The 26,176-nt window shown below is 36.0% G+C and overlaps 2 protein-coding genes across 4 annotated transcripts in view; both read right to left on the minus strand.

Moving 5' to 3' along the window:
* Positions 1 to 996, minus strand: part of MYRFL (myelin regulatory factor like) — a 134,483-nt gene extending 133,487 nt beyond the window's left edge. Inside the window, exon 1 of the mRNA XM_063115651.1 lies at positions 951 to 996. Within this exon, the coding sequence (XP_062971721.1) occupies positions 951 to 996 (46 nt within the window). The remainder of the gene's footprint in view (positions 1 to 950) is intronic.
* Positions 997 to 20,773: 19,777 nt separating this feature from the next.
* RAB3IP (RAB3A interacting protein) overlaps positions 20,774 to 26,176 on the minus strand; it is a 63,415-nt gene continuing 58,012 nt past the window's right edge. For 2 of the 3 annotated variants that reach the window (XM_063075084.1, XM_063075083.1), the window contains 3 exons: positions 25,103 to 25,202; positions 24,918 to 24,987; positions 20,774 to 21,722 (listed from right to left, as the gene is read on the minus strand). In XM_063075084.1, coding sequence (XP_062931154.1) covers positions 21,640 to 21,722; positions 24,918 to 24,987; positions 25,103 to 25,202 — 253 coding nt within the window. In that variant the 3' untranslated portion in view covers positions 20,774 to 21,639. The remainder of the gene's footprint in view (positions 21,723 to 24,917; positions 24,988 to 25,102; positions 25,203 to 26,176) is intronic. The other variant, XM_063075082.1, reaches the window with a different exon arrangement.

The following is a 26,176-nucleotide window of genomic DNA, read 5'->3' on the forward strand; positions in this document are numbered from 1 at the left end:
AACATCTATTATTTGTCAGGCAGTTTACTAAGCACAAGAAATGCCAAAAGCACTTTCTCAATGTGCTGTGGCCTGCCCTCTGGATTCTGTAAATAAGCAGGTCTGCTCTCAACTCTTCTCCAACTCTCTCCTGGGAAATACCTCAAAATGTATAAAAACTGTGGCTACATTTCCCTTCACATGGAAGCCTGAGCATGGCTAACTAGTAAGGAACTGAAACCACACTGACGCGGAGTCTCCCAATGGCACTGCTAAGAGAACAGGTCCTTACTGACATTTTCAATAGACCCATCACTAGAATATCAACCCAATTCAATATGAAAAGCTGTACTGCCATTTTAGGTTTCTAGAAGGAAGAAAATCTGTGTAACCGTGTCCAGTAGTATGCCTCTCCCTTGGGGAAAAAGACACCCAACTTCAAAAACAAATCATTATTCAGTTACACATTTTTAACGTGTTGTGAAAAATGGAGAGATGGGACTGGCGTGGGTGGAAGGGAGGTGTTCCTCTGCAGTTTTAGGCTGTTTTGTATTTAATCATACAAGAAAAAAAAACATTTTAAGTAAAATCTTACATTTTTCTTGTGCTATATTCAATAATTTCAGAGATAAAACAAATACATAACTTTTTTAAATGTAGGGAATTAGAAGGAATAAAATCTAGTACAGGACAGGATCAAATAATAGTAACATAAATATACTGGGACTGCTTGATTCTTTTAACAACCAAGCTGTAAGATGGAAATCTTGCATTTTTAAAAATCACTACCCACACCATTGATTTTTGCTACCAATGCAGCAAATAAACCTCCACTTCTGATTTCAGGAGAGTTATCTAAGTAGGATAGCATTTCTTTTAACACGAAGTTTAAGTGAATTTCGAAAAGGTAAAACAATGTCAGGGAGCATTTCCCAGAAGCTGTAACTTCATGCCGGAAACTGGCCTCTTACCTTCAAAGAACTGTTGCAGAGCCTCGTTTTCACCTACCACATCCATGGTGCTGTGGTCCTAGTAATATTTCCTCATAAAACAAGGCTTAGCAGACCTCAGGAAGCGAGTGCTGTTCTCTCAACTCAAAGTCTATGAATGCTCTTGGAAAATCTTCATTTTCTTTCTATTGGAGCAAAGCATATCTTCAGCCATCGAATTGTGCCCAGAAAGATGGTTAAGTTCCTGAATATGATTATAAAACCAGGATGATATGCAACAGTGAAGAAAAAAAATTCACAAAGAAGGAAGTAGTAGCAAATGCATCTATTCTACTGTAGGGAACTGTTTCTACTCTGCCTTTCGTCTTTAAGGACCTTTGTCCTTAGCGACTCATGTAATTACATAAATGGGTAATAAATACAGTCTTATCTCTTATTTGTCCTTTTACACTGATATATTTATATCTACACTTTTATCAAGCAGATCCATTTAGCCACTACCATGAAAACACAGTTTTTTAATAGAAAAAGGGGGCCAATTAATTATAATCACTTTTATAGATGCTTAGAATAGCAGGTAATTTTTTAAAACTTGTGATAATGAAAATCAGAATTCGTTCAATACTTCTAAACTTACAGCAAAAACTTACATTCCTCAATACACACCTAATTTACTTCCTCCAGAGTTTATTTTCATTAGAAGCATAAACCAGAAAGTATGAGAAGTCCCTTTAACAAGCAATAAAAACTGCATTACCAATTTAATAATTCTTACAACTGAGTATATAGTTCACTACTAGCAGGTTTCATTCCTAAATATAAAGCCAAATGCTTTGTTTTCACTGCTCAGCTATAATTTATTTTATAATAGCCTTTGAAGAAAACAGTTAGGAAATTAAACTATCCTTTCAGCCCCTTCTTTTTCTCTTTTTCCCAGCTTTTTATTTTGTAAAAAGTTATGAATCTACTGAAAAATTGGAAGAATACTATCACAAAATACCTATGCACTCTTCATCTAGATTTACTAATTATTATTATCTTGACACTTTTGCTTTGTCTCTCTTAATATCCTTATTTTTTGGCTCAGCCATTTGAAAATAAGTTGGTGACATCTTGATATGTCACCCCTGAGTAATTCAGTATGTTTCCTAACAATAAGAACATTCTCCCAAACAATCACAATATCATTTTTACACCAAAGAAATGTAATAATAATTTAATACTGTCATCTCTTATATAATTTCTATCATTCCCAAAATTATCTTTTATGACTTTGTTTTCTAATTAAGGATCTAATGAATGTTTATGCACTGCCTTTGGATATGTCTTTTTTAAATACAGAATTGTCCCCTTATCATTTTTGTTGGTTTCTTTGCCTTTCATGATTTTGACCTTTTTTTAGAGTCCAGGCCCATAGTCTTGTAGAATTTGTAAATATTTTTGTCCTACTTTCTGAATTTGTTTATTTTTTCATTATTAAAATTATTATAGGTAATGTAGTATACTTCTAAACAAGCATTTTAAAATTTCACACCATAAATATGAGCAAACTAATTTTAGCTTGGGAGAAAAACAAAAAGAGGTTTAAAAACCTTTTCTGACATGCCCTGAGTTAGCCATATAGAAACAGGAAGGAGCTGCAGGATCCCCCATCCCAGACCAGTGCCCACCACCCAGAGAGGCCTGAGAGCTGCCAGGCCCACACGTCCCAAGTCAGCCATGCTAGAACAGGCAAGCGCCATGGGACCCCCAGCCCAGGCTAGTTCCCACTGCCCAGAATTGGCAGTCCCTTCAGGATCAGGGTGGAATGAGTGGAGTGTGATACCCTCTGCCACAATGACTAAACACCAAAGGAAAGATAACAGAAATATGAAAAATCAAGAAAGTACATCACCACCAAAAGAAAATAATAACTCTCAATCTCTAGATCCTATAGAACAGGAAGTCTTTGAAATGACTGACAAGGAATTTAGAGCAACAATTCTAAGGAAATTAAATGAGTTACAAGAAAACTCAGTTAGACAACACAATGAAATGAGAAAAAATATACAGGATCTGAATGAAGAAATGTACAAAGAAATCAGTGCCCTGAAAAAGAATGTAGCACAGCTTGTGGAGCTAAAGGATTCATTCAACAAAATAAAAAACACAACAGAGAATCTAACCAATAGGCTCGAACAAGCAAAAGAGAATTTCTGACCTTGAAGACAGGCTGTTTAAACTAACGCAGGCAGACCAGAAAAAAGAAAACAGAATTTAAAAAGTTGCAGAAAATAAGAGAGATAACAGACAACCTTAAGCACTCAAATATCCAAATCATGGGTATTCCAGAAAGGGAGGAAAAAGGAAATGGCGCTGAAAACATATTAAATGAAATAATAGCAGAAAACTTCCCAGGTATAGGGAAAGCCACAGATCTTTAGATTCAGGAGGCCCAAAGATCCCCAAACATATTCAACCCAAAAAGGTCCTCTCCAAGACATGTTATAGTTAAACTGGCAAAACTTAAAGACAAAGAGAGAATCTTTAAAGCTGCAAGAGAGAAGTGGCAAGTCACCTTTACAAGGGAGCCCCAATCAGACTAACATCAGACTTTTCATCAGAAACCCTAAAAGCCCGAAAAGAATGGGATGATATATTCAAAATACTAAAGAACAAAAATTGCCAGCCAAGAATACTTTACCCAGCAGGGCTATCCTTCCAAAATGAAGGACAAATAGCATATTTCTCAGACAAAGAAAAACTGCAGGAGTTCACTACCACATGACCAGCCTTACAAGGAATTCTCAAGGAAGTACAGGGTTTGATACCTGAAAAAAATACCATCACTGCCATGAATACTCGAGAAAGAACAAAACCTACCAGTAAAACAAAAATGCTAACAATACAGAGAAAAAATAGATTATCTACCACCCCCAGAAACCAACAAATACAGAAGACAAACAGAAAATTAGAAAGGAAGAAAAGATACTTAAGACATCTAAACAAAAATCAGTAAAATGCTAGGAGTAAATCAACACCTTTCAATAATAACTCTAAATGTAAAGGGATTAAATTCCCCACTCAAAAGATACAGACTGACTAACTGGATTAAACAGATGGACCCAACAATATGCTGCCTTCAAGAGACTCACCTCACCTGTAAAGACACATATAGACTAAGAGTGAAAGGATGGAAAAAGATATACCATGCAAATGAAATGAAAAACAAGCTGGAGTAGCTATTCTTATATCATATAAAATAGACTTTAAAGCAAAAACCATAAAAAGAGATAAAGAAGGCCACTATGTAATGATAAAAGGATCTATCCATCAAGAAGACATAACAATCATAAATATATATGCACCCAATGTTGGAGCAGCCAGATTTATAAAGAAAACACTATTAGATCTACAGAATGAGGTAGACACTAACCATAATAGCAGTGGACCTGAACACCCCACTCTCAACATTGGACAGATCATCTAGGCAAAAAATAAATGGAGAAACACAAGATCTAAACAACACTTTAGACCAATTGGACTTGGCAGATATCTACAGAACATTCCAGTCAACAACCTCAGAATATTCATTCTTCTCATCAGCTCATGGAACATTCTCCAGGATAGACCACATGATAGGTCACAAAGCAAATCTCAACCAATTCAAAAATATTGGAATTATTCCATGTATTTTTTCAGATCACAATGGATTAAAATTAGAAATCAATAACAAACAAAACTCTGAAAACTAGACAAATGCATGGAAATTAAACAACATTCTACCTAATAACATATGGGTCTAAGAAGAAATTAAACAGGAAATCAAAAAATTTCTTGAAACTACATAAAATAATGACACATCATACCAAAACCTGTAGGATACTGCAAAATCAGTAATAAGGGGGAAATTTATTACATTAAATGCTTACTTCAGAAGAATGGAAAGATGGCAAATAACCTAACACTTCACCTTAAGGATCTAGAAAAAGAAGAACAATCCAAACCCAAAGTGAGTATATGGAAAGAAATAATTAAGATCTGAGCAGAACCAAATGAAATCTAAACCCCAAAAATGATAAAAAAAAAAAAAGATCAATGAAACAAAAAGTTGGTTTTTTGGAAAGATAAATAAAATTGACAAACCTTTAACAAGGCTAACTAAGAAAAGAAGAGAGAAGACCCAAATAACAAAAATTAGAAATGAAAAAGGTGATATTACAACTGACACCTCAGAAATACAGGGAATCATTAGAGACGGCTATAAACAACTATATGCCAACAAATTTGAAAATCTGGAGGAAATGGATAAATTTCTGGACACATACAAGCTACCAAAACTGAGCCAAGAAGATATAGAAAACCTGAACAGACCAATAACAATAGAAGAGATTGAAGCTGTTATCAGAAGGCTCTCAACAAAGAAAAGCCCAGGACCAGATGGGTTCACTGCAGAGTTCAACCAAACCGTCAAAGAGGAACTGATACCAATTCTCTACAAACTATTCCAAAAGATTGAAACATAGGCCATTCTTCCAAACTCATTCTGTGAGGCAAACATCACCCTGATACCAAAACCAAACAAAGATACATCAAAAATAGAAAACTACAGGCCAATATCCTTGATGAATATAGATGCAGAAGTCCCCAATAGAATACTAGCTAACAAAATACAGCAACACATACACAATATTATATGCCATGATCAAGTGGGATTCATATCAGGGATGCAAGGTTCATTCAACATACGCAAATCAATAAATGTGATACACCACATCAATAAAATCAAACACAAAACCCATTTAATCATCTCTATAAATGCAGGAAAAGTATTTGACAAAATTCAACATTCGTTCATGATAAAGACTCTCTATGAGTTAGGTATAGGTGGAAAGTATCTCAACACAATTAAAGCCATATATGATAAGCCCACTGCCAATATCATCCTGAATGGGGAAAAGCTTTCAGCTTTTCCCTTAAGAACAGGAACTAGACAAGGATGCTCACTCTCACCACTCCTATTCAACATAGTGTTGGAAGTACTAGCCAGAGCAATAAGAGACGAGAAGGAAATAGAGGGCATCCAGATTGGAAAAGATGAAGTCAAACTGTCCCTGTTTGTGGATGATATGATTCTATATATTGAACAGCCTAAAGCCTCTACAAAAAAACTCTTAGAGTTGAGAAATGATTTCAGCAAAGTTCCAGGATACAAAGTCAACACACAAAAATCAGTAGTATTTCTATACTCCAACAGTGACCATGCAGAAAAAGAAATCAAAAAAGCTAGCCCATTTACAATAGCCACCAAAAAAATAAAATACTTAGGAATAAAATTAACCAAGGATGTGAAAAATCTCTACAATGAGAACTACAAACCACTGTTGAGAGAAATTAAAGAGGACACAAGAAGATGGAAAGATATACCATGCTCTTAGATTGGGAGAATTAACATTGTGAAAAATATTACCCAAAATGATGTACAGATTCAATGCAATCCCCATCAAAATTCCAATGATATTTTTCTCAGAAATGGAAAAAACTATCCAGACATTTATATGGAATAACAAAAGACCACCCATAGCCAAAGCAATCCTAAGCAAAAAAAAATAAAGCTGGAGGCATAACACTACCTGGCTTTACACTATATTAAAAAATCTATAATAACCAAAAGAGCATGGTACTGGCATAAAAAGAGACACACAGAATGATGGAATAGAATAGAGAACCCAGAAATCAACCCATACACCTACAGCTATCTGATCTTTGACAAAGGCACCAAGTCTGCACACTGGGGAAGAGACTGCCGCTTCAGCAAATGGTGCTGATAAAACTAGATATTCACATGTAGGAGAATGAAACAAGACCCATACCTCTCACCATATACCAAAATCAACTCAAAATGGATTAAATAATTAAAAATACATCCTGAAACAATAAAACTTCTTAAAGAAAACATAGGTGAAACACTCCAGGAAGTAGGAGTGGGTACAGACTTCATGAATATGACACCAAAAGCACAGGCAACTAAAGGAAAAATAAACAAATGGGATTGTATCAAACTAAAAAGCTTCTGCACAGCAAAAGAAACAATCAACAAAGTGAAAAGACAACCAACAGAGTGGGAGAAAATATTTGCAAAGTATACATCTGACAAAGGATTAATATCCAGAATATACAAGGAACTCAAACAACTTTACAGCAAAAAAACAAATAACCCAATTAAAAAATGGGCAAAGGAGCTGAATAGGCATTTCTCAAAGGAAGATATATGAATGGCCAACAGACAGATGAACAAATGCTCAACATCACTCAGTGTTTGGGAAATGCAAATCAAAACCACTTTGAGATACCATCTCACTCCAGTCAGAATGGCTAATATCCAAAAGATTGAGAATGATAAGTGCTGACGAGGTTGTGGAGAAAAAGGAACTCTCATAAACTGTTGGTGGGACTGCAAAATGGTGCAGCCTTTATAGAAAATGGTATGGAGGTTCCTCAAATAATTACAGATAGATCTACCATATGACCCAGCTATTCCACTGCTGGGAATATACCCAGAGGAATGGAAATCATCATATTGAAGGGATACCTGTAGTCCAATGTTTATTGCAGCACTATTTACAATAGCCAAGAGTTGGAACCAGCCCAAATGTCCATCATCAGATGAATGGATAAGGAAACTGTGGTATATCTACACAATGGAATACTACTCTGCTATAAAAAAGAATGAAATACTACAGTTTGCAACAACATGGATGGACTTAGAGAAAATTATCTTAAGTGAAACAAGTCAGGCATAGAAACAGAAATACCATATGTTCTCACTTATTTGTGGGAGCTAAAAATAAATAAATAAATGAACACACAAACAAAGGGTGTGGGGGAAGAAGACATAATAATCACAACAATTTCTTGAAGTTGTTAAGACAAGTGGACAGATATGATGTAGTGGGGGGGTGAGGGAGAGGGGAAAAAGGAACAGGTATAGGGTCATGAAAATCAACTACAATATGTATTGAGAAGTTAAAAAATAAATAAATAAAAACCTTTTCTGATGGTCACATTGGGCCCCAGATCTATAAAGACAAGTCTTCAAGTTGTTCAAAGGATGAATTTTCAATTTGTTTCAGTTTAACTTGTGTGAAGCTCTCTGCTGAGTGCAGGAAATAAAAATATGGGTAAATAATGGTCCCTCCATAAGCTCAAATCTAAGGCTTCAGAAAAATACAAGTAACTGAGGCAAAGTCTGAAAAAAGCTGAGGAAAACATCCCAAGAGAACAGAGGAAGGAAAGAGCAATTTAATCTGGAAGTTCTGGAAAGATAGGGATTTTTCCCACAAAGAGCTGGGATTTGAAGAGACTTAAACAATGGGTATGTTTTTAAAACATGAGCAATGGCTTGGAGAGGAGAGGGCACAGGTAGAGACTATGCACCTGGTTTAGTGAGAGAGGAGATCAGCAAATAGGCTGAATAAAGAAGGATCATGGTAGATTTTGAATGCAATTTGATTCTATGCATATTTATTCTAAGTGCATCTACTGATGGATTCTGTTTGGGTAGGTGTGGGGCATGATGTGATTACATCTAACTCAGAAAGACAGCTGTGTTACAATGTGTTGGCTGGAGCAGTAACTAAGGTTAGACTAGTTAAGAAGTTACTGCCTGAATCTAGGTAGGCACTAATAAAGCCTAAAGCAAAACAATGTAGAACCAAGAATTTGCTGCTGACTGGATATAGGGAGCAAGGACAAAGTCAATGTGATTTTTTGAAGGATTTATACGCCTTTAGGTAAAACATGGATTAAGATGCCTAAAACATTTAGCCTATGGCTAAAACCAGACTTCAAGGGAAGCTCCCAGCCAAGTTTTCTGGAGGCCATTGGAAGTCAGTCATCACGATGTAGTCCACTGCCACATGATTCTGGGTCTTATCCAATAGTCCACTGGGAGACTTCACATTCTCAGCAGCAGAGTAATAAGTGTCAGGAAACCTCATAGAGAAGAAATCAGTTTCCATTTAATGGAGAAACTAAGGTTAGAATTGGGGTCCCAAGCTCAAAAATTTCAAGGCCAGGCAAATAAGTGAGTAAAATGGGTCAAAATAAGCAAAACCCAGCCATGAAAGCGTATTGATAACTGGCAACCAACTTTTAGCCTTGGTGTCAGGGAGCCGAGCCGGGGTGGTAGAGAGCAGAGGAAACCACAGAGTGCATGCCCTGCCGCAGCACCAGCCACCCAGCAGGTGAGGCACTCAACTTCGTCCATGTATTGTCATCAAGAATTTGGGCTCCATGTTGTCAAAATGGCCAGTTTTCAAAGAGAAACTTGAAATGCAGATTTTAATTTTAAATCTCATTTTTAAAAGTTGGCAACCAGTTTGTTTAAAAACATAACAAATAGGAAAATAAACCAAAACATTGTCAAGGACAAACAGCACATGTAAAAACACAATTGAACCTTCAGGCCTTCAGGGTCAGCCTCTGGGGTAGAGGCTGAAGCATAACCACCAACAGGGTCTGGGGAAAGTAAAGAGAATTTAGAAGGAGGTTGTTGGAAGAACTGAAAAAACATATCTGTATTAATTAGAGTCCAGAGCACACAGCTGAGGGTACAATCCAGCTGGTGGCAAATAGAATTTGAGTGGAAACTTCTCCTCTCAGTGAATAACTAATATTACTTATATTCATTGATTATGGTCTTTACATCTCTAACGTTTTTACTTGACATCCCCATTTTGCTTGACATCCCCATTTTGCACAGGTTTGGTGGAGATTCATTCTCTTAAATAGTAATCATATCTAGCTGTGCTTTGGGTTTGTTTTGGTATTGACATTTCCTAGAGAACTGCAATATATCTGAGCTGCTGGGGTTATATCTGGAGATGTGATTAAAGTTGGGGATAAGGCAATGGGAAACTCATCTCCCTCCTGAGACTGTTCCTGAGACCCGAGCTCTAGAGTCCAGTGCTCATAACTACAGTCCTCCCTTTTGAAGTAGACTGCGTGTGAATTTGTATTTCCTTTATTCTTCTCTATGTTTTGGCAAGTTTGCGCCTCTTCTGCATTTTTTTTTTTTTTTTAGTTTTAAAAATATTTATGAATTGCTTTTAAAGCTGATTTTTACTGTTATTTCTCTTTAACAACTACTGCTATGAAGACTTGAAGATTTTCTGAGTTTGGATTTTTTTCCTAAGTGCAGCGGGAAGCCACTAAAGGGCTTTAAGCGGAGAACTGACGTCGCTGCCGTGTCAGTGATTGTAGGAGGGAAGGAGTGGATGCAAGGACACCAGATAAGAGATCATTGCAGGAGTCCAGGTGAAAGAAAAAGCATTTGATAAATTCCAACATGCTTTCATAAAATCACTCAACAAATTAGGTATAGAATGAATGTACTTCAACACAATAAAGGCCATATACAACAAACCCACAGCTAATATCATAGTGAATGGACAAAAATTGGAGGCTTTTCTTCTAAGATCTGGAAGAAGACAAGGATGCCCACTTTCCCCAGTCTTATTCAATTACAGTACTGGAGGTTCTAGCCAGTGCAATAAGGCAAGAGAAAGCAATAAAGGGCACCCAAATGGGAAAGGAGAAAGTCAAACTATCCCTGCTTGCAGATGAAATGGTCATATACACAGAAAACCAATGGAACAGAATAGCGAGCCCAGAAATAAATTCATGCACTTATAGTCAACAGATTTTCGGCAAAGGTGCCAAGATTATATAGAATATATAAGCTCTTCAATAAAAAGTAAAACTGGATATCCACCTGCAGAAGATTGAAACTAGACCCTTAACTCTCACCATACACAAGAATCAACTCAAAATGGATTAAAGACCTAAATTTAAGACCCAAAACTATGAAACTACTAGAAGAAAACATTAGGAGAAACACTACACAAAATGGGAGTTAGCAGCACATTTTTGGACAAGACTACAAAGAACCAAAACAAATGGGACTATATCGAACTAAAAAGCTTCTGTACAGCAAAGCACACAATCAACAAACTGAAGAAACAATCTACAGAACGGGAGAAAGTATTTGCAAACTACGCATCAGAGGTTTTGAATTACTTTATGACCCAGCAGTCCCACTACTGGGTATAAACCCAAAGGAAATGAAATCAATATTTCAAGGAGACACCTGCACTTTCATGTTCATTGCAACACTATTCACAATAGCCAAGAGATGGAATCAACCTAAATGCCCATCAACAGATGAATGGATAGGAAAAAAAAAAAAAACAGTGATATATATACACAATAGAATATTATTCAGCTATTTAAAAAATGAAATACTGTCTTTTGCAGCAACATGGATGGAACTGGAGATCATCATAGTAAGTGAAGTAAGTTAGGCACAGAAAGACAAATACTGCATGATCTCTCTCATATGTGGAATCTTAAAAAGAAAAAAAAAAGCAGTTCTCATAGAGGTAGAGAGAATAATGGTTACCAGAGGCTGGAAGGGAAGCGGACTGTATCGGGGAAGAGAAGGGGTGGATTAACAGGTACAAAGCTATGTTCTCTATCCTAAGTGAATCAATGTATGATATATGCATGTACTGTAAAAACGCACTGTACCCCACAAATATGTACAAAAAATATTGAAAAAAAGAAAAAACAAGAAACTTAATTGTCTGTTGAGATGGTAACTGTACTGGATTCTATGAAGAAAATGAAGAACTATTTGCTAGCACAAAAGTTAAACGTAAATACAAATACTACTTTGGACTTTTTTGTTTCATTATATATTTTTTTAACAGATCTAATTTATTTAATTTACTTAATCTAATTTAATTAAACATCATCTTTCTTTGTTTTGTTTGCTTTAAACATTGTGTCTTATAGGGAAAAAATTTTATCTAGGGAAAAATGCAGCAAAGAAAACCTTTGAAATGAAAAGCCTCTGAATAAGAGCAGACCTTTTTTAGATGCTGGAGGCACAAAACAAAAACACACCAAATTCATTTGGCGGTGATGGTGGTAAGGGTTGGGTAGGTGGGTTGCAAGTTCTTTTAAGGACTAAGACCCAATATTCCATAATCAAATCTTGTTCTCCCAGTGTAGGTGCCTAGTCAAAGGCTGTGAATTGTCTTAGAGCTGGGAGACACCATGGAGAAGACTTGATTCAGCCTTTATTAAGGAGGCCAGAGAGGAGTGGTAACCTGCCTGAGCTCCCAGTTTTTGGGAGTCAAGCCTGGATTAGAACGTTGTTCTCCTGAGCAATTCCCAGTCCAGAGCGCCTCCATTAAGCCAGGCTCTCCTAGCTCTAAATTTATTTATAAAAACTTGTCAAAATTCTTCCTCCTTTTTAGAATTCGTAATCTTGGTTATTAAATTCTGTCTAGAAATACTCTCCTGAACATTAATCGGCACACTAATTCTTCGTTCTCTCTTGCCTTGCTATTCCTAAGAGTTCCTCCTTAGTCTTTGCAGGTTTTTTTTTTTTTCTGTCGTAGTAACTCAGGGTTCAATGCTGTACTTCTGTCTCCGAAGTATCTCTAAAGCTCCTATTTGATCCCATGGCTAACTACTCCCATATTTATCTCCTGGCCTGATCTTATCATAAAATTTAAACTTATATATCCCAATACCAACTTACCATCTCCACTTTGATGCTTAATGTGCATCTCACACTTGATGTGTCAAACACTGAATTCTTGTCTGTTTCATACATACCCAAATTTGCCCTGACTATAGATTTCCACATCTCAATAAATTGCAACAGCTCAAACCAAAAGCCTAGGGTTTTGACCTGATTTCTTTCCTTTCCTCTCTCTCTCAAATCCAATTAATCAACAGTCCCATCATCTCTTTTATTTCATTTTGGAGTGCAGGTGTACATAATCAGCCTAATCATAACACACCATGAATGGTCCATGCATGATTCTCTTATTCATTTGTTCATGTATTTAATTTTAATGACAAATGAACACTGGTGACCCTGCCATCCAACCCGGGAACTAGGACATTAACAGTGAGTTACTCATATATTTGCTCCTCCCCCTAGCACTCTCCCTACCTCTCCCACACCCAGAGACAGCCACTCCCAAACTTTACGCTTATTACTACCATGTGTTTTTAAAAAATAGTTTTGTCACATATACAAGTATGCCTAAAGTGCCGTTCGGTTTTAGTAGTTTTTGACCTATAAAAGAAAAGTCTTATGCCGTATGGTGTTTTCTGAGAGTTGCTTTTTTTCCTCCATCTATGGTAAGTTACTGAGCTGCATGTAGCTGGTGTTCATTTTGCGGCCATGCAGTAGTCCATTATGTGCCAACTGAATGAACTTAAACATGTCATTGTAGTCTTGATTTACATTTTCCTGATTATTAACAAAGAATAAAAACCTTTTAATATGTTTATTGGTCCATATGTACTTCTAATTCTGTGGAAGACCTGTTTCAATCTTTCGCACATTTTTCTGTTAGGTTGTCTGTTCTTTTTGGTTTGTAGAATTTCTGTATATATTCTTTTGTTTTTGGTTTTGTTTTTGTGTGTGTGTGTGTGACTGACACTCAGCCAGCGAGTGCACCAGCCATTCCTATATAGGATCCGAACCCGCGGTGGGAGCGTCGCCGTGCTCCCAGCGCCGCACTCTCCCGAGTGCACCACGGGCTCGGCCCTCTGTATATATTCTTAATACTAATCTATTATTAATTATAAGTGTTGCAAATATCTTCCCATAATTCATAGTTTGGTTTTTTAAAAATATCTTTTAATGGACAGAAGTTCTACATTAAGAAATTATAATATGGCACAACTTACTTTCTTCTACAGTTTGTCAATTCCATGAGAAATGTTGAGATTGAGTTTGGAGATGCACTAAATCTATATATAAATCAACTTGGAGCAAACTGACAGTTTTTTAAACATTGCCTATTTGTGAATGTAGGATCACTCTAATACACTTTTAGTAAAGTTTCATAACTTTCTGTATACAAGTCTGGCACATTTGTTTAGATTTATCTAGGCACTTTAAAACTGTTTGTGCAATTGCTTGGTATCTTTTTAAAAATTCTATTTTCTAATTGTAACTGGTGTATAGAAGTACAATTCACAATTATATATTGATCCTATATTTAGCTACCTTAGTAAACTTTAATTAATGTCTAATAATTTGAAGGAAGACCTTTTTGGATTTTCTGTGTAGACAATTACATCATCTGTAAATAATGACAGTTTTACCATCTACTTTCTGATCATTTTACTTTTATTTTTCTCATCTTACTGCACTGGCTAACACTCTTGTTACAATGTTAAATAAAAAGTGAAGATAGTGATCATCTTTGTCTCATTGATTTTAAAGAGAATACTTCTAAAATCCCCCTTCCCTTTAGGATAGTGTTTATTATAGGATTTTTTGTAGATATTCTTATCCCATTGAAAGGTATTCTTCCACTTACAGATTACTGAATTGTTATTAATGGGTATAGATTTTATCAAATGTTTTTCTGCATCTACTGGTCAGATAAGTCTTTCGCCATTATTCTACAAAATGTGGTGAATGGGATTTATAAATTTTCTAATGTACCATCCTTGCAGTACTGGGATAAATGCCCCTTGGTCAGTGTGTTGGATTCAATTTGCTTTTGCATACATATTCATGATTAAAATGGACCTGTAATTTTCTTTTCTTGCATTGTCCCTATCTGGTTTTACTACCAAGGTTATATTGGTCCTGATGCTGAAAATACCTTATTCTGTTCTCTGGAAGAATTTATATAACATTAGGATAACCAATTCTTTAAAGTTTGGTAAAACCACGTATGCCTAGAGTTTTCTTTGTAGGAAAATTTTTAACTACTTCATTTACTACTACTGCTCAGGCTTCTGAGTTCTTCTTAAAACTTATGTTTCTAGGAATTTTTCCATTTTGCCTAAATTTTAAAGTTCATTGGCATGTTACTCCTATCCTCTTCTTATCTGTTTTATATCTCCAGCAACTGTAGTGACATATCTGTGTTTACTCCATTATCCGTGCATTTTTTCTCTCATGATAAACTTGCAAGAAATTGTCTATTGTTTATCTTTTCAGAGTCAACTGTTTTGTTGATCCTGTTGTATTCTTGTTTTCTATTTCTATTCTTATCTCCTTTCTTTACTTTACCTTTATTTTAACATTTTTCTTCTGTACCTTAACTGAACACTTAGCTCATTTTTAAAATATAAGGATTTAAAGCTATAAAATTTCCTTTGAAGCATAACTTTCTCTGGACCCTATAAATTTTAATATTATTCTACCTTTAGAATTTTTAAATTTCATTATTTCCATTTTTTTTTTTTTTTTTTGGTCTTCCTGGTGAACCCAGTTTTTAGCATTATGTAGTATTCACCTCTATCCCTAATAACACTTTTCGTCTTATCTTTTTTGTCTGATAATAGTATAACCACACTAATTTTCATCTGATACTTTTGATATCTTTTTTCCATCTTTTCATTTTCAAGCTTTCCATGTCCTTATTCTTTGTGTATAAATATCACATTTTAATCCAGTTTGACTATCTTTTCAGGAGATAAACTGGAGGGCTTATCTCATCATCTTACACTAGCTTACCTTTTTTTTTTGCTTTTTTCCAAGTTGACTTTCAGTTTATCAAATTTCCTCAGGAAAGAACTTCCCATTTGCAGCTTATATTACAAACAGCACCCAGCAATGTCATTAAAATGCTATTTTTTTAATTTATTTTTTTTTATTGAATCAAAATTGGTTATACTTATTTTTGGAGTTTAACATTGAGATACGTTGATCAAATCAATATTACTAGCATATTTATTGTTACCAATCATAGTTATTCTTTATGCCCCTTGTCTAATCTCACCCCATCTCCCTCTCCTTCCCCTTCCCCCCTCTAATTACCCTAGATTTCTTCTCTCCTTCTGAAAGAATAATGGCTACTCTGTTGATTTCTTGCCTAGATGATCTGTCCAGTGCTGAGAGGTGTGATCAGGTTCCCCAATATTACCATAGAGCAGATGCTTTTTCTGTCACTCTGAAATGGGCTTCGTGGAGAAAGACATCCTCCTCTTTTCTTTTTCTCTGCTGGTGACTCTCCTTGTGTTAATGCACTCCAGTGGCTGGCAGACCATCTGCATGGTGGTTGTGGAGTCTAGCCACTTTCACGGCAGCCATGGTTATTGTGCTGGCTGTGGTGAGCCACTCACATGAAGGTGATGTTTTTGGCATGCTCCCTGGTGCTGGTGGTGTGCCTGGTTGTGGGTGTGTCTGGACCCCAGCTCCATGCATTGGGTCCCTGGGCAGGCCCCGAGGTGCTGGCACAGTGTGCCTGGTTGTGGGAGGGGGGGGGTCCAGTCTCCACTCCATGCCCTGGGCCCCCAGGCAGGGCCATGAGGCATTGGCGGTGTGCCTGGTTGTGGTTGGAGGGGTCCGGTCCCTGGCTTCATGCCTTGGGTCACTGGGCAGGCCATGAAGTGCTGGAGTGGTGTGCCTGGTTGTGGGAGGGGGAAGTGGTCCCCTTCTCCGTGCCTCTGGTCCCCGGCTGGGCCCTGAGGCACTGGCATGGTGTGCCTGGTTGTGGGAGGGGGGTCCAGTCCACCAATCCATGCCCCATGCCCCCAGGATGGGCCACGAGGCACTGGCGGTGTGCCTGGTTGTTGGCAGGGGGTCCAGTCCCCTGCTCCAAGCCTCGGGTCCCCAGGTGGGCCCCAAGGCACTGGTGCAGTATGCCTATTTGTGGGCAGGGTGTCCAGTCCCTGACTCCATGCCTCAGGTCACCAGGCAGACCCCAAGGCGCTGGTTGTGCCTGGGCCAGAACTAATTTTGTCCTTTGCTTACTTCTAAAACGGGGAAACAGCCTGTGGGAACAAGTACTGAGCTGTGTGGTTCAGCTAAATTGCTGCTTTGCTTCTGTTTCCCTGTGGAAGGCTTTTTGTGCAGCTCAGGGTTTAATGGTTGACCTTATAGGTACTTCCAGCTCTCCAGAGACCCAGTGGATATGGGTTGTGTAGAAACTCTGATCTGGGCCTGTGTTTTCATCAAACTGCATCCCATGCAATTCTGCATTCCTGACCAGTCTCCTCTGAGTGGTCCTGCGCTGACTGGGGGGCAGATTGGCTGTGTCCCTGTTTTCCTGGTGGGCCCTGTCTCCCCCACTGCCTGTGCTCCAAACACTTCCCAGGGGACAGGCCCTGTGTTGGTCCCTTGCAATGACTCACTGGCCTCTGAATGGCTCCCTTTTTTCAGCTGTTCTGGCTCCTCACTCCTGTGTGGGTCCATGGGAACACTATTAGTGGTCTTGCTGTCTTGGGGGCTACCAAGGCCTTCTTCTCCCCTGCTGCCTCCAAGTAACTCCACCTGAAGGGCACAGCTGCAGCTTCTGCCAGCTCCTGCTCCATGCGCTCAGCAGTTCTAGTCTTAAAGTGGCCATGGCCCTAAATGCTCCGGGCAGTTTTTTCATTCTCTCATCATGGTTTCTCCTGCCCTCATGAACTCCATAGGTGCTCCAGCAGCCCCAGCTTGGCTGATGTTACATTTCTACAGCTGTAAATTGGTTGATTTGTGGGACAGAGTGACACTGGGAACCGTCTATTCCACCATCTTGACCAGAACCTCCATCTCACCTTTTTATTTCCATGCCACACTCTTTTCCAACTTGATTTTTTTTTATTCACTTTTAATTGATATCTCTATCTTCCCTCTAACAAGACAAAGACTTTAATATATACTCATGCTTTCTCATCTCCATCTACTTCCATTGTGTTGATATTATAAAGAATTTTAGTTCTGGATTATTATGTATATACTTTCTGTTATTTTCTTTAGTCTTTTTATTTATTTTTTTAAGTCATCAACAAACTTTCCCTAAGTATCTGATCACCTTTCCAAATCTCTTATAGCATCTCCTGGATTTCTCTTTTTATTTAAGTAATTTCTCCAAAAATGCTTTTGGTGTCTTTGCATGGAAAGTCTTCTCAAGTCTTGAATGAGAATATTATTATGCCATCATATTAAAATGACTATTTATCAGTGCATAAAATTCTAAGTTCAAAGTCCTTTTCATGTTCAACTTCAGATTCTTGATCTGGGCATGGTAATGATGATTTCTGCCACACCATAATCTACTGTCCTTTTGTCTGTAGACTCCCATCCAGCCTGGTGACTGAGTCTTCTATAGATAAGATTGACCAAACCTCTGAACAGAATTGAAAAAAGGTCATCTTCAGAAAACTAGCTCTCTCATACACTGATGCTGTAGTGCAACTTTTCCAGAGGGCAATGTGGCAATGCAGATCAAACCTTTAAAAATACACGTATACATGGACCCAACAATTTTACTTCAAGGCACATACATGAAAGAAATACCCCAACAACATTCAAAGAGGTACACATAACACTCCTAACATTATATTAAAAAAAGAAATTGAAAACAACCTAATCTCTATTACTTACATCTAATTAAATACATGTTTTTAAGTGTGGAGCTTCATGAGATTTTTAAAATTTATGCATCTATGTAGCCATAACTCCAATCAAAATACAGAATATTTTTATCACCCCAGAAAATTCCATTTTTTTCTTTCTCAATCTTTCCACCTCTCAGCAATGACTGTCTGAGAGAATCATATTAATGGAATCATATGGTATGTACCTTTATTCTCTTAATCTGGATTTTTCATACAATATAATGTTTCTGAGATTTACCCAACTTGTTTTGCATGGTTCATTCATTTTTATTGCTGAGCAATATTTTATTGCATAAATATACCATAACTTATCTTTTCTCTCACCAATGGGTATTTGTGTTATTTCTAACATTTGGCTATTATGAAGATTCTCATAAAAGCCTCTTACATGTATGTACAGTTACATTTCTCTTGGGTGGAACAGCTGAGTCATAGGTTCAATACATATTTACTTTTATATGAAACGGCCATTTTACAAATCTAATGGCACTGTATACAAACTTTAGTTGTTCCACATCCTTGTCAACTTTTGGTATTGTCAGGCTTTTTAGTTTTAACCATTCTAAAAAATGTGAAGTTGTATCTTGTTGGGATTATATTTTTACATTCCCTGAAGACTAATAATGTTGAACACATTTTAATGTTCATATTGGCCATATCTTATTTTGTAAAGTGGTGGTTCAAGAGTTTTGCCCATATTTGTTGGACTGTGTGACTTTTGTTACTGAATCTTAAGAGTTCTATTCTAACTATATACAACTTTATCATCAGATACCTATATTTAGAGTATATGTATTTCATACAATAATGCTGTCTTTTGATGAACATATAGCTTAATTGTGATGCATTTATCATTTTTTTATTTAGTGCTTTTTTAAAACTTATTTTTAAATGATTATAGGTTCACAGAAAGTTGAAGAATGAGTATAAGGAGATCCCATGTACACCTTACCTAGTTTCTCTCAATGAAAAATATAATTATAGAACAATATCAAAACCAGAAAATTGACATTGGTATAACCCATAGAGCTTGTTCAGATTTCACTGCTTTTTCATGCACTTGTGTGTCTGTGTGCATGTCTGTGTTTAGATGTACGCATTTTTATCATGTGTAGATTGATGTAACAACCACCACAACCAAGACATAGAGACTTCCTTATGCTATTGCTTTAGACAACACCCATCACCATCCATCCCTAAGCCCTGGGCCACTAATCATTCCTCTATCTCTATAAGTTTGTTATTTCAAGAACATTTTATAATTTGAACTATGCAGGAAGTGACTTTTTGTGATTGAATTTTTTTACTCTGCATAATTCCCTTGAGATCTACATTATGACATATATCAATACTATGTTCCTTTTCTATTGATGAATAATTTTCCAGTGTATGGGTGTATCACTGTTTGTTTAACCATTCGCTCACTTAAGGACAGTTTGTGTGTCTCCAGCAAGGGGCTGTTATCAATAAAGCTGCTATAAAAATTTCTGTAGAAGTTTTGACATAAACCTATGTTTTTCTTTCTCTGGGATAAACGTCAAAGAATGCAGTTGTTGGCCTGTATGGGGATTACATGTTTCATTATGTTTCATTACCAAACTGTTTTCCAGAGTCATATTACTTATGTACCCACCAGCAACGTATGAGTGCACTCAATGTTTTTTATGTCTTGTAAAACAAATCTTTCCTCACCACAGGTTTGCAAAATTTTTGTTCTTCTTCTAGAAGCTTTAGAGTTTTAGCTTTTACACTTAGGTATATGATATATTTCAAATTAAAGTTTTGTGGTGTGACATAGGCTAGTGTTTTACATTTTCTACTTAATTATCTAGTATCTCTGGTTGAAAGCCTTTTTCTTTCTCCACTGAACTGGCTTTGTATATATGGCAATCTACCTCTGGACTTTATTAGGTTCCACTGACACCTATATCTAACCTCATGGCAGTGCACTTTTCATTGATTACAATACCTGTATAATACCTCGGGAAATCAAGGAGTATAAGTACTTCGCTTTGGATTTTTCTTTAAAGATTGCTTGTATTTGTCCAGTTTCTATTAATTTTTATATAAATCTTAAAAAGCATATGCCATTTTACAATATTTTGCACTTTAAAATTAGAGCTTGCACATTCTTAATAAATCTATTCACATGTAAAACAACCCCCCCAACATCTAAACATAATTATGTTAAAAATTCCATAATCAACATACAGTGATTAATATGTTTAGATTTAGAAACAGGGAAAAAATATTTAAGTTAAGATAAAAAAGCAAGAGAATCTACTTTTTGTTTCAGAAATATGCATATGTAGGTAGAAAATATCTGAAAACTGAAAGAAATATTAATGATAGCTTTCTCTAGATGAGAGATTAAAGTGGCTTTTCACTTCTTTTTGCTTTTCTTTACTTAATATATTTCTACCACGAACCTCTTTTATAAATAATTTTAATAAATAGTTTCTCCACGAGTCAGTTTTACAATTTGCAACTTACAGATCAATTGGTTCTATGATCAGTATATACTTTCCATGTAGCACTGTTTCAACCCATACCACCTCAAACCTCCTTGGGCACACATTAAACTCCTTATTTATCTTTATATCCCTCCAGTGCCAATACAGGGCTCAAAATATATAAAAATATGAACACATTACATTAAGATGCTCAAGAATGCATCTCTGGGATAAACTGTGACTGCTCTTTATCTATTATATTTAACAAATCACCATAATAAAGGAATTCTTTAAATTACAGAGAGAATGATTAAAACAGTAACTTTCAAACTTCTCAGCAGCAGAATTCTTTCTTGAAATAAAATCTTTTTGCGATGTTCAACACATAAAACAGATAAAAATAGAGCATTTCTAGTGGGAATGGGGGCCATGCAGAGGTGAGTCCTGTCTACTTAGACTTCTTCCTTGCCTCTCACAGGCTGCTGTGCAGTTTGAAAATTACTATTTAATACATTTTGTTGACCCTAAATGTCATGTCAGAGCTGGAAGAGAAAAAAAAACACATTTTCAATCTAACATTTATTTAGTTGTGGGTTTTTTTTTTTTGCAATTATAAATTACAATCACTAGTACACCTGTAATTTTTTATAGTGTGTTCAACTAAAGAATGAGCAAACACAGCATAGGTCAGTTTTAAAAGAAATCATGGTACTACTTAGTGTAATTTGCAAAAGGGGGAAAAAGTCTTGGGCCCACTCCTTGGAAATAAATATCAAGTAACCATAAAAATATTCAGCCGTTTTTCAGTTTTTCAGGGAGGTTCATGCATGGTACCACGCAGAGCATCAGAGTTCCTCTTTGAAATATCCCAGCTTTGCCAATGACATCTCTTTTCTCAACTGCATAACTTCCCAAAACATCTGATCGACTATACAAACAGAAGAGAGAGACATGTCAATCATAAAATATCATCTTAATTATTTTTAATGCTTCGCTCAAAATTTAAGATTAGCTGAAATGTCACTTGGGCATTTCCTAATGATGTACCTAATGCCTAGGCATTCTTTTGATTTTTCAGACTTTTAAACATACTTGTAAGCATCCCAGTTTTATCAATAAATAAGCAATATTCACCAGTTTTGTTTCAACTATTTGTTAGATACATGAGACTATCACTTTAGCCCAAGAAAAAGACATTTCAGTGTCCTGAGTAAATAGTAATGCTGCTGCCTTCATAAGTACTCAATGTTTAATTATTCAAGAGTTATTATCTAACTTTAGGATCTTCTTGCTCTAGTTTGCTATATCTTGGCCATTTCACTCTTCATTAACACTATTAGGGAGAACAAAAAAAGGAAAACGAGAGATAATCCAGAAAACTCAGTAACATTCTTTGTAATAATAGGGAAAGGTTTTGTATATGGCTCAAATTAGAAATAAAAATAAATGTAAAGGATGATCTGTAAATTTTAATTATTTTATAGTCGTCCTTTGGTATCCACAGGGGACTGGTTCCAGGACATCCCACGGATACCAGAATCCACAGATGCACAAGCCCCCATTATAAAATGGCACAGTATTCGCATAAAGCCTACAGTATTTATGTAAGTCTACAGTATAAATGGCATAGTATTTGCATAAAGTATATCCTCCCATATACTTTAAATCATCTTTAGATTACTTTTAATTCCTAATACAATGTAAATATTACTTAAATTGTTCCTAAACTATATTGTTTAGAGAATAATGAAAAGAAAAAAGTCTGCATATGTTCAGTAGACGCAATTTTTTTCCAAATATTTGCTTTCTTCTTATTTGTGTGTGTGTGTGGCTGGCCAGTATGGGGATCTGAACCCTTGACCTTGTTGTTATAACACCACACTCTAACCAACTGAGCTAACCGGCCAGTCCTTTTTTCCAAATATCTTCAATCTATGGTTGATTGAATGTAGGGATGCTGAACCTACAACTACGGAGGACCAAATGTACTTCTGTAAGTTCTTACTGTAAGCAGAAAAAAGTTGGCTAGATATTTCAGACAATAAAAGGTCTTCATTTGATATATGATCAGATTAGATTGATTTAGATCAGGCATCTTCAACCAGGGGAGTTTTGTCGCCCAGGGTACATAAAGCAATGTCTGCATACGTTTTTCATTGTCACATGAGGGTTGCACTACTGGCACTAGTGAGTAATTGCAGGGATGTTGTTAAATATCCTATAATACACAAGACAGCCCTCCAAAACAAAGAATTATCCTGCTCAAAATGTTGATAATACCAACGTCGAGAAACTCTGCTTTAGATTCAGCTCTCCTAACTCCTTTTTTGGCACAAGAACAGATAATAGATTTTTAAATTTATAATACTTGTCTACTACAAATCCACACCATATATGATATGTACCAAATACTGTGATGTTGAAAAGTGACAGAAACCAGAGAACATGACAACTTTTATCACCATCAACCCCACCATCATTTATGACACTTTCTTCCTATTTTCATAAAGTAAATCAACTTTCAGTCTTCCCTACACTTTATTTTAAAAAGTAGAAAAATATGACTGACAATTTAACTTAACATAAACCATCTGTTCTCCAGTTTAAATCATATCCACCAACAGGTATTCAAAAAGATTTCAACTTTATTAAAGTCATTAAATATTATACAGTTTAAAGACTTCTTCTGTGCTATGTAGCTTTTTGAAATTCAACATTAATTAGAGACGGGTTTCATCCCTGTTCTTTTAGGCATTAAAATCCATTTATATGGGATTCTAAGTAAATATGACTTTTTTCAATACACCAGTTTGAGAAAAGCTACACCATGTTTTTATTAGCATGACTAATTTTTCCACAGAATTAAGATTAAGATGTTTGTGACACCTAAAAATATATATACAGGAAAATTTTCAACAAAAACAAATACAAAACTGGCATAAATTTGTCCCTAACCCAGTATCTGCTATTTCTATTTTAAAACAATCCCATGTATTCAAGAAATATTCCTTTGGAGCTGTCAGGCCATATCAGTTTTTGCCTGATATTTAAGACATTCATCTATAAAACCAGCAGTAATCATGTAAGACTGTATGAAAAATACTAACACATGTGCATGAGCTTGGCTCTGCTGGATATATCATCTGCTTGCTTCTACTAATTTAGAATACAGTAATCTTTATTCCATTCAGAATTTTCTTTGTAACTACTTTATTAATTCACACATCACAGTAGGAACTACAAGAAAAACATTGTTAGCTCTTTCATGGTTTCCATCAATTAAATTAAATCTGACCACTTCTAGAGCTGGCATATTTCCATTTCTTAAGGAATAAATTCAGTGAGCTTTGTACTCTCCTCACATTTACCATCTGGTTTATCATGTACCCCTTAAGAGTTATGGCTCAAAATTCAAAATTAAGAGTAAAATGAGGCAAGCAAAAGAATATGATATTTTTGAAAAGAGATATTTGTTCTCAAATTCTCCACACATTTTATTACAACTATAAAAGGGATTCAGTACAAATATACCAAAAATACTCACAAAATTTTTGACATACAAGTGAGTGAGGGTTATCTTTTGGGAAGCTGAACATACATTCTGGTAAGGAGCCATTGCTCAAAATACTTTGCATTTTCTATTTTGGAATTGTTTTCAAAGATTGGAAAACTAAAATAAATCTTTTTGATCATTAACAAAGATAAAAAGAAATACACCAACATTAATTTATTTGAACATGACTACTTGTCCTTTTTTGGCTGAACTTTTTTTTTTTTTTTTTTTTTTAATTTTATTTTCTCGATATACATTGTGGCTGATTATTGCTCCCCATTACCAAAACCTCCCTCCCTTCTCCCTCCCCCCTCCCCCCCAACAATGTCCTTTCTGTTTGCTTGTCGTATCAACTTCAAGTAATTGTGGTTGTTATATCTTCTCTCCCCCACCCCCGGTTTTTTTTTGTGTGTGTGTGTGTGTGTGTGTGTGTGTGTGTGTGTGTGTGTGTGTGTGTGTGTGTGTGTGTGTGTGTGTGTGTGTGTGTGTGTGTGAATTTATATATTAATTTTTAGCTCCCTTGGCTGAACTTTTTAATGTAAATATTTACAATGAATTAAGAGCACTCACCATCCTGCTGTTTCACAAGTCCCTGCTGAATATATCGTATGTATGTAAAAAAGTTACATACAGAAGTGATCTAGGCCAAAAGGAAAAATGTCATGAATAGTCAAATATTTCATATCAAAGTGAGCTTTATTAAAATTCATGATTAAATTTTTAAATCATATTAAATTCATGATTAAGTCACTTACCCTGTACCTACAAAAAGGAGAAATATAATAATAGTTGCTTGAGTCCCCTAATTTAATTCTGTGTTTACAGGACTTACTCTGGCCAGTAAGAGCACATTTTCTGTAAAATAATGATAAATTTTAGTTTTTTAAAATTAAAAGCAGTTTGCCCCTCCCTTCTGTACTAGCTGTTCATTCACTCAGTATGACAACAAATAGTTGAGACTCTCCTATATAAGGCTCTACTCTAGAAGCTGGGCTGCAGTGGTGAAAAGGACAAAGTCCGTGCCCTTGTGGGACTTAATTCTAGTTAACTAGGGTTCTAGAAAGAGAAACTAGATATTTTAAATATATGCCCTATCTTGGAGAATTTACAAATGAGTAATCAGCTGTAGGACACTGTCAGCTTTCTATCAACACTTCAACTTCTCAGTTGGAAAAAAACCTAGTGATGATTGTTCATGTCTCAAAACATGTTACTGATAGCTGGCAAGACTCCAGATGAGACACTTTTTGTTTGGTTAGTTAATTGGTTTATATTCATTTAATATAGGACCTAGGGAGAAGTACAAAGGAATAGCCACCTTATAAAAATACTGAATCTTAATAATTATATAAAGAATACAACACATTTCATACTCTCCTTTCTATTTGCATACTACAAAATCTAAACTTTTGCATAAGGCTTTCTGGCTGGGATTAGGCTGTAAGCCTCTTGAGGGGAGGGACTGTGTTTTATTCATTTTTAAATGCCTGGCACCAAGCATGTGCCTGGCACACAGCAGACATTCAATGACTGTTGAATAAGTGATGGGCCACCTGTCACTCTACTGCTCCATGAGATGAAGCTGGCTTACATATCAGGCTGGACTTGCTCAGCTGTCACCCGCCTAAGGTAGGAGCTTGGCTAAATACAATTATAACTCCAATGCAAAATTGGCATAGCTCTAAGTAAAATAAAGTGGCCAACAGTATTTTATATGACATTATAAATTATGTAATAAAGAAAAATATATTAAATTAACAACATTAAATTTCAGTTATACTTATAAAAAGTATGACATACATGTCTCCATATTAAGAAAACACATGGAG

This window comes from Cynocephalus volans, chromosome 12 (genome assembly GCF_027409185.1).
Source record: "Cynocephalus volans isolate mCynVol1 chromosome 12, mCynVol1.pri, whole genome shotgun sequence".
Classification (NCBI taxonomy): domain Eukaryota; kingdom Metazoa; phylum Chordata; class Mammalia; order Dermoptera; family Cynocephalidae; genus Cynocephalus; species Cynocephalus volans.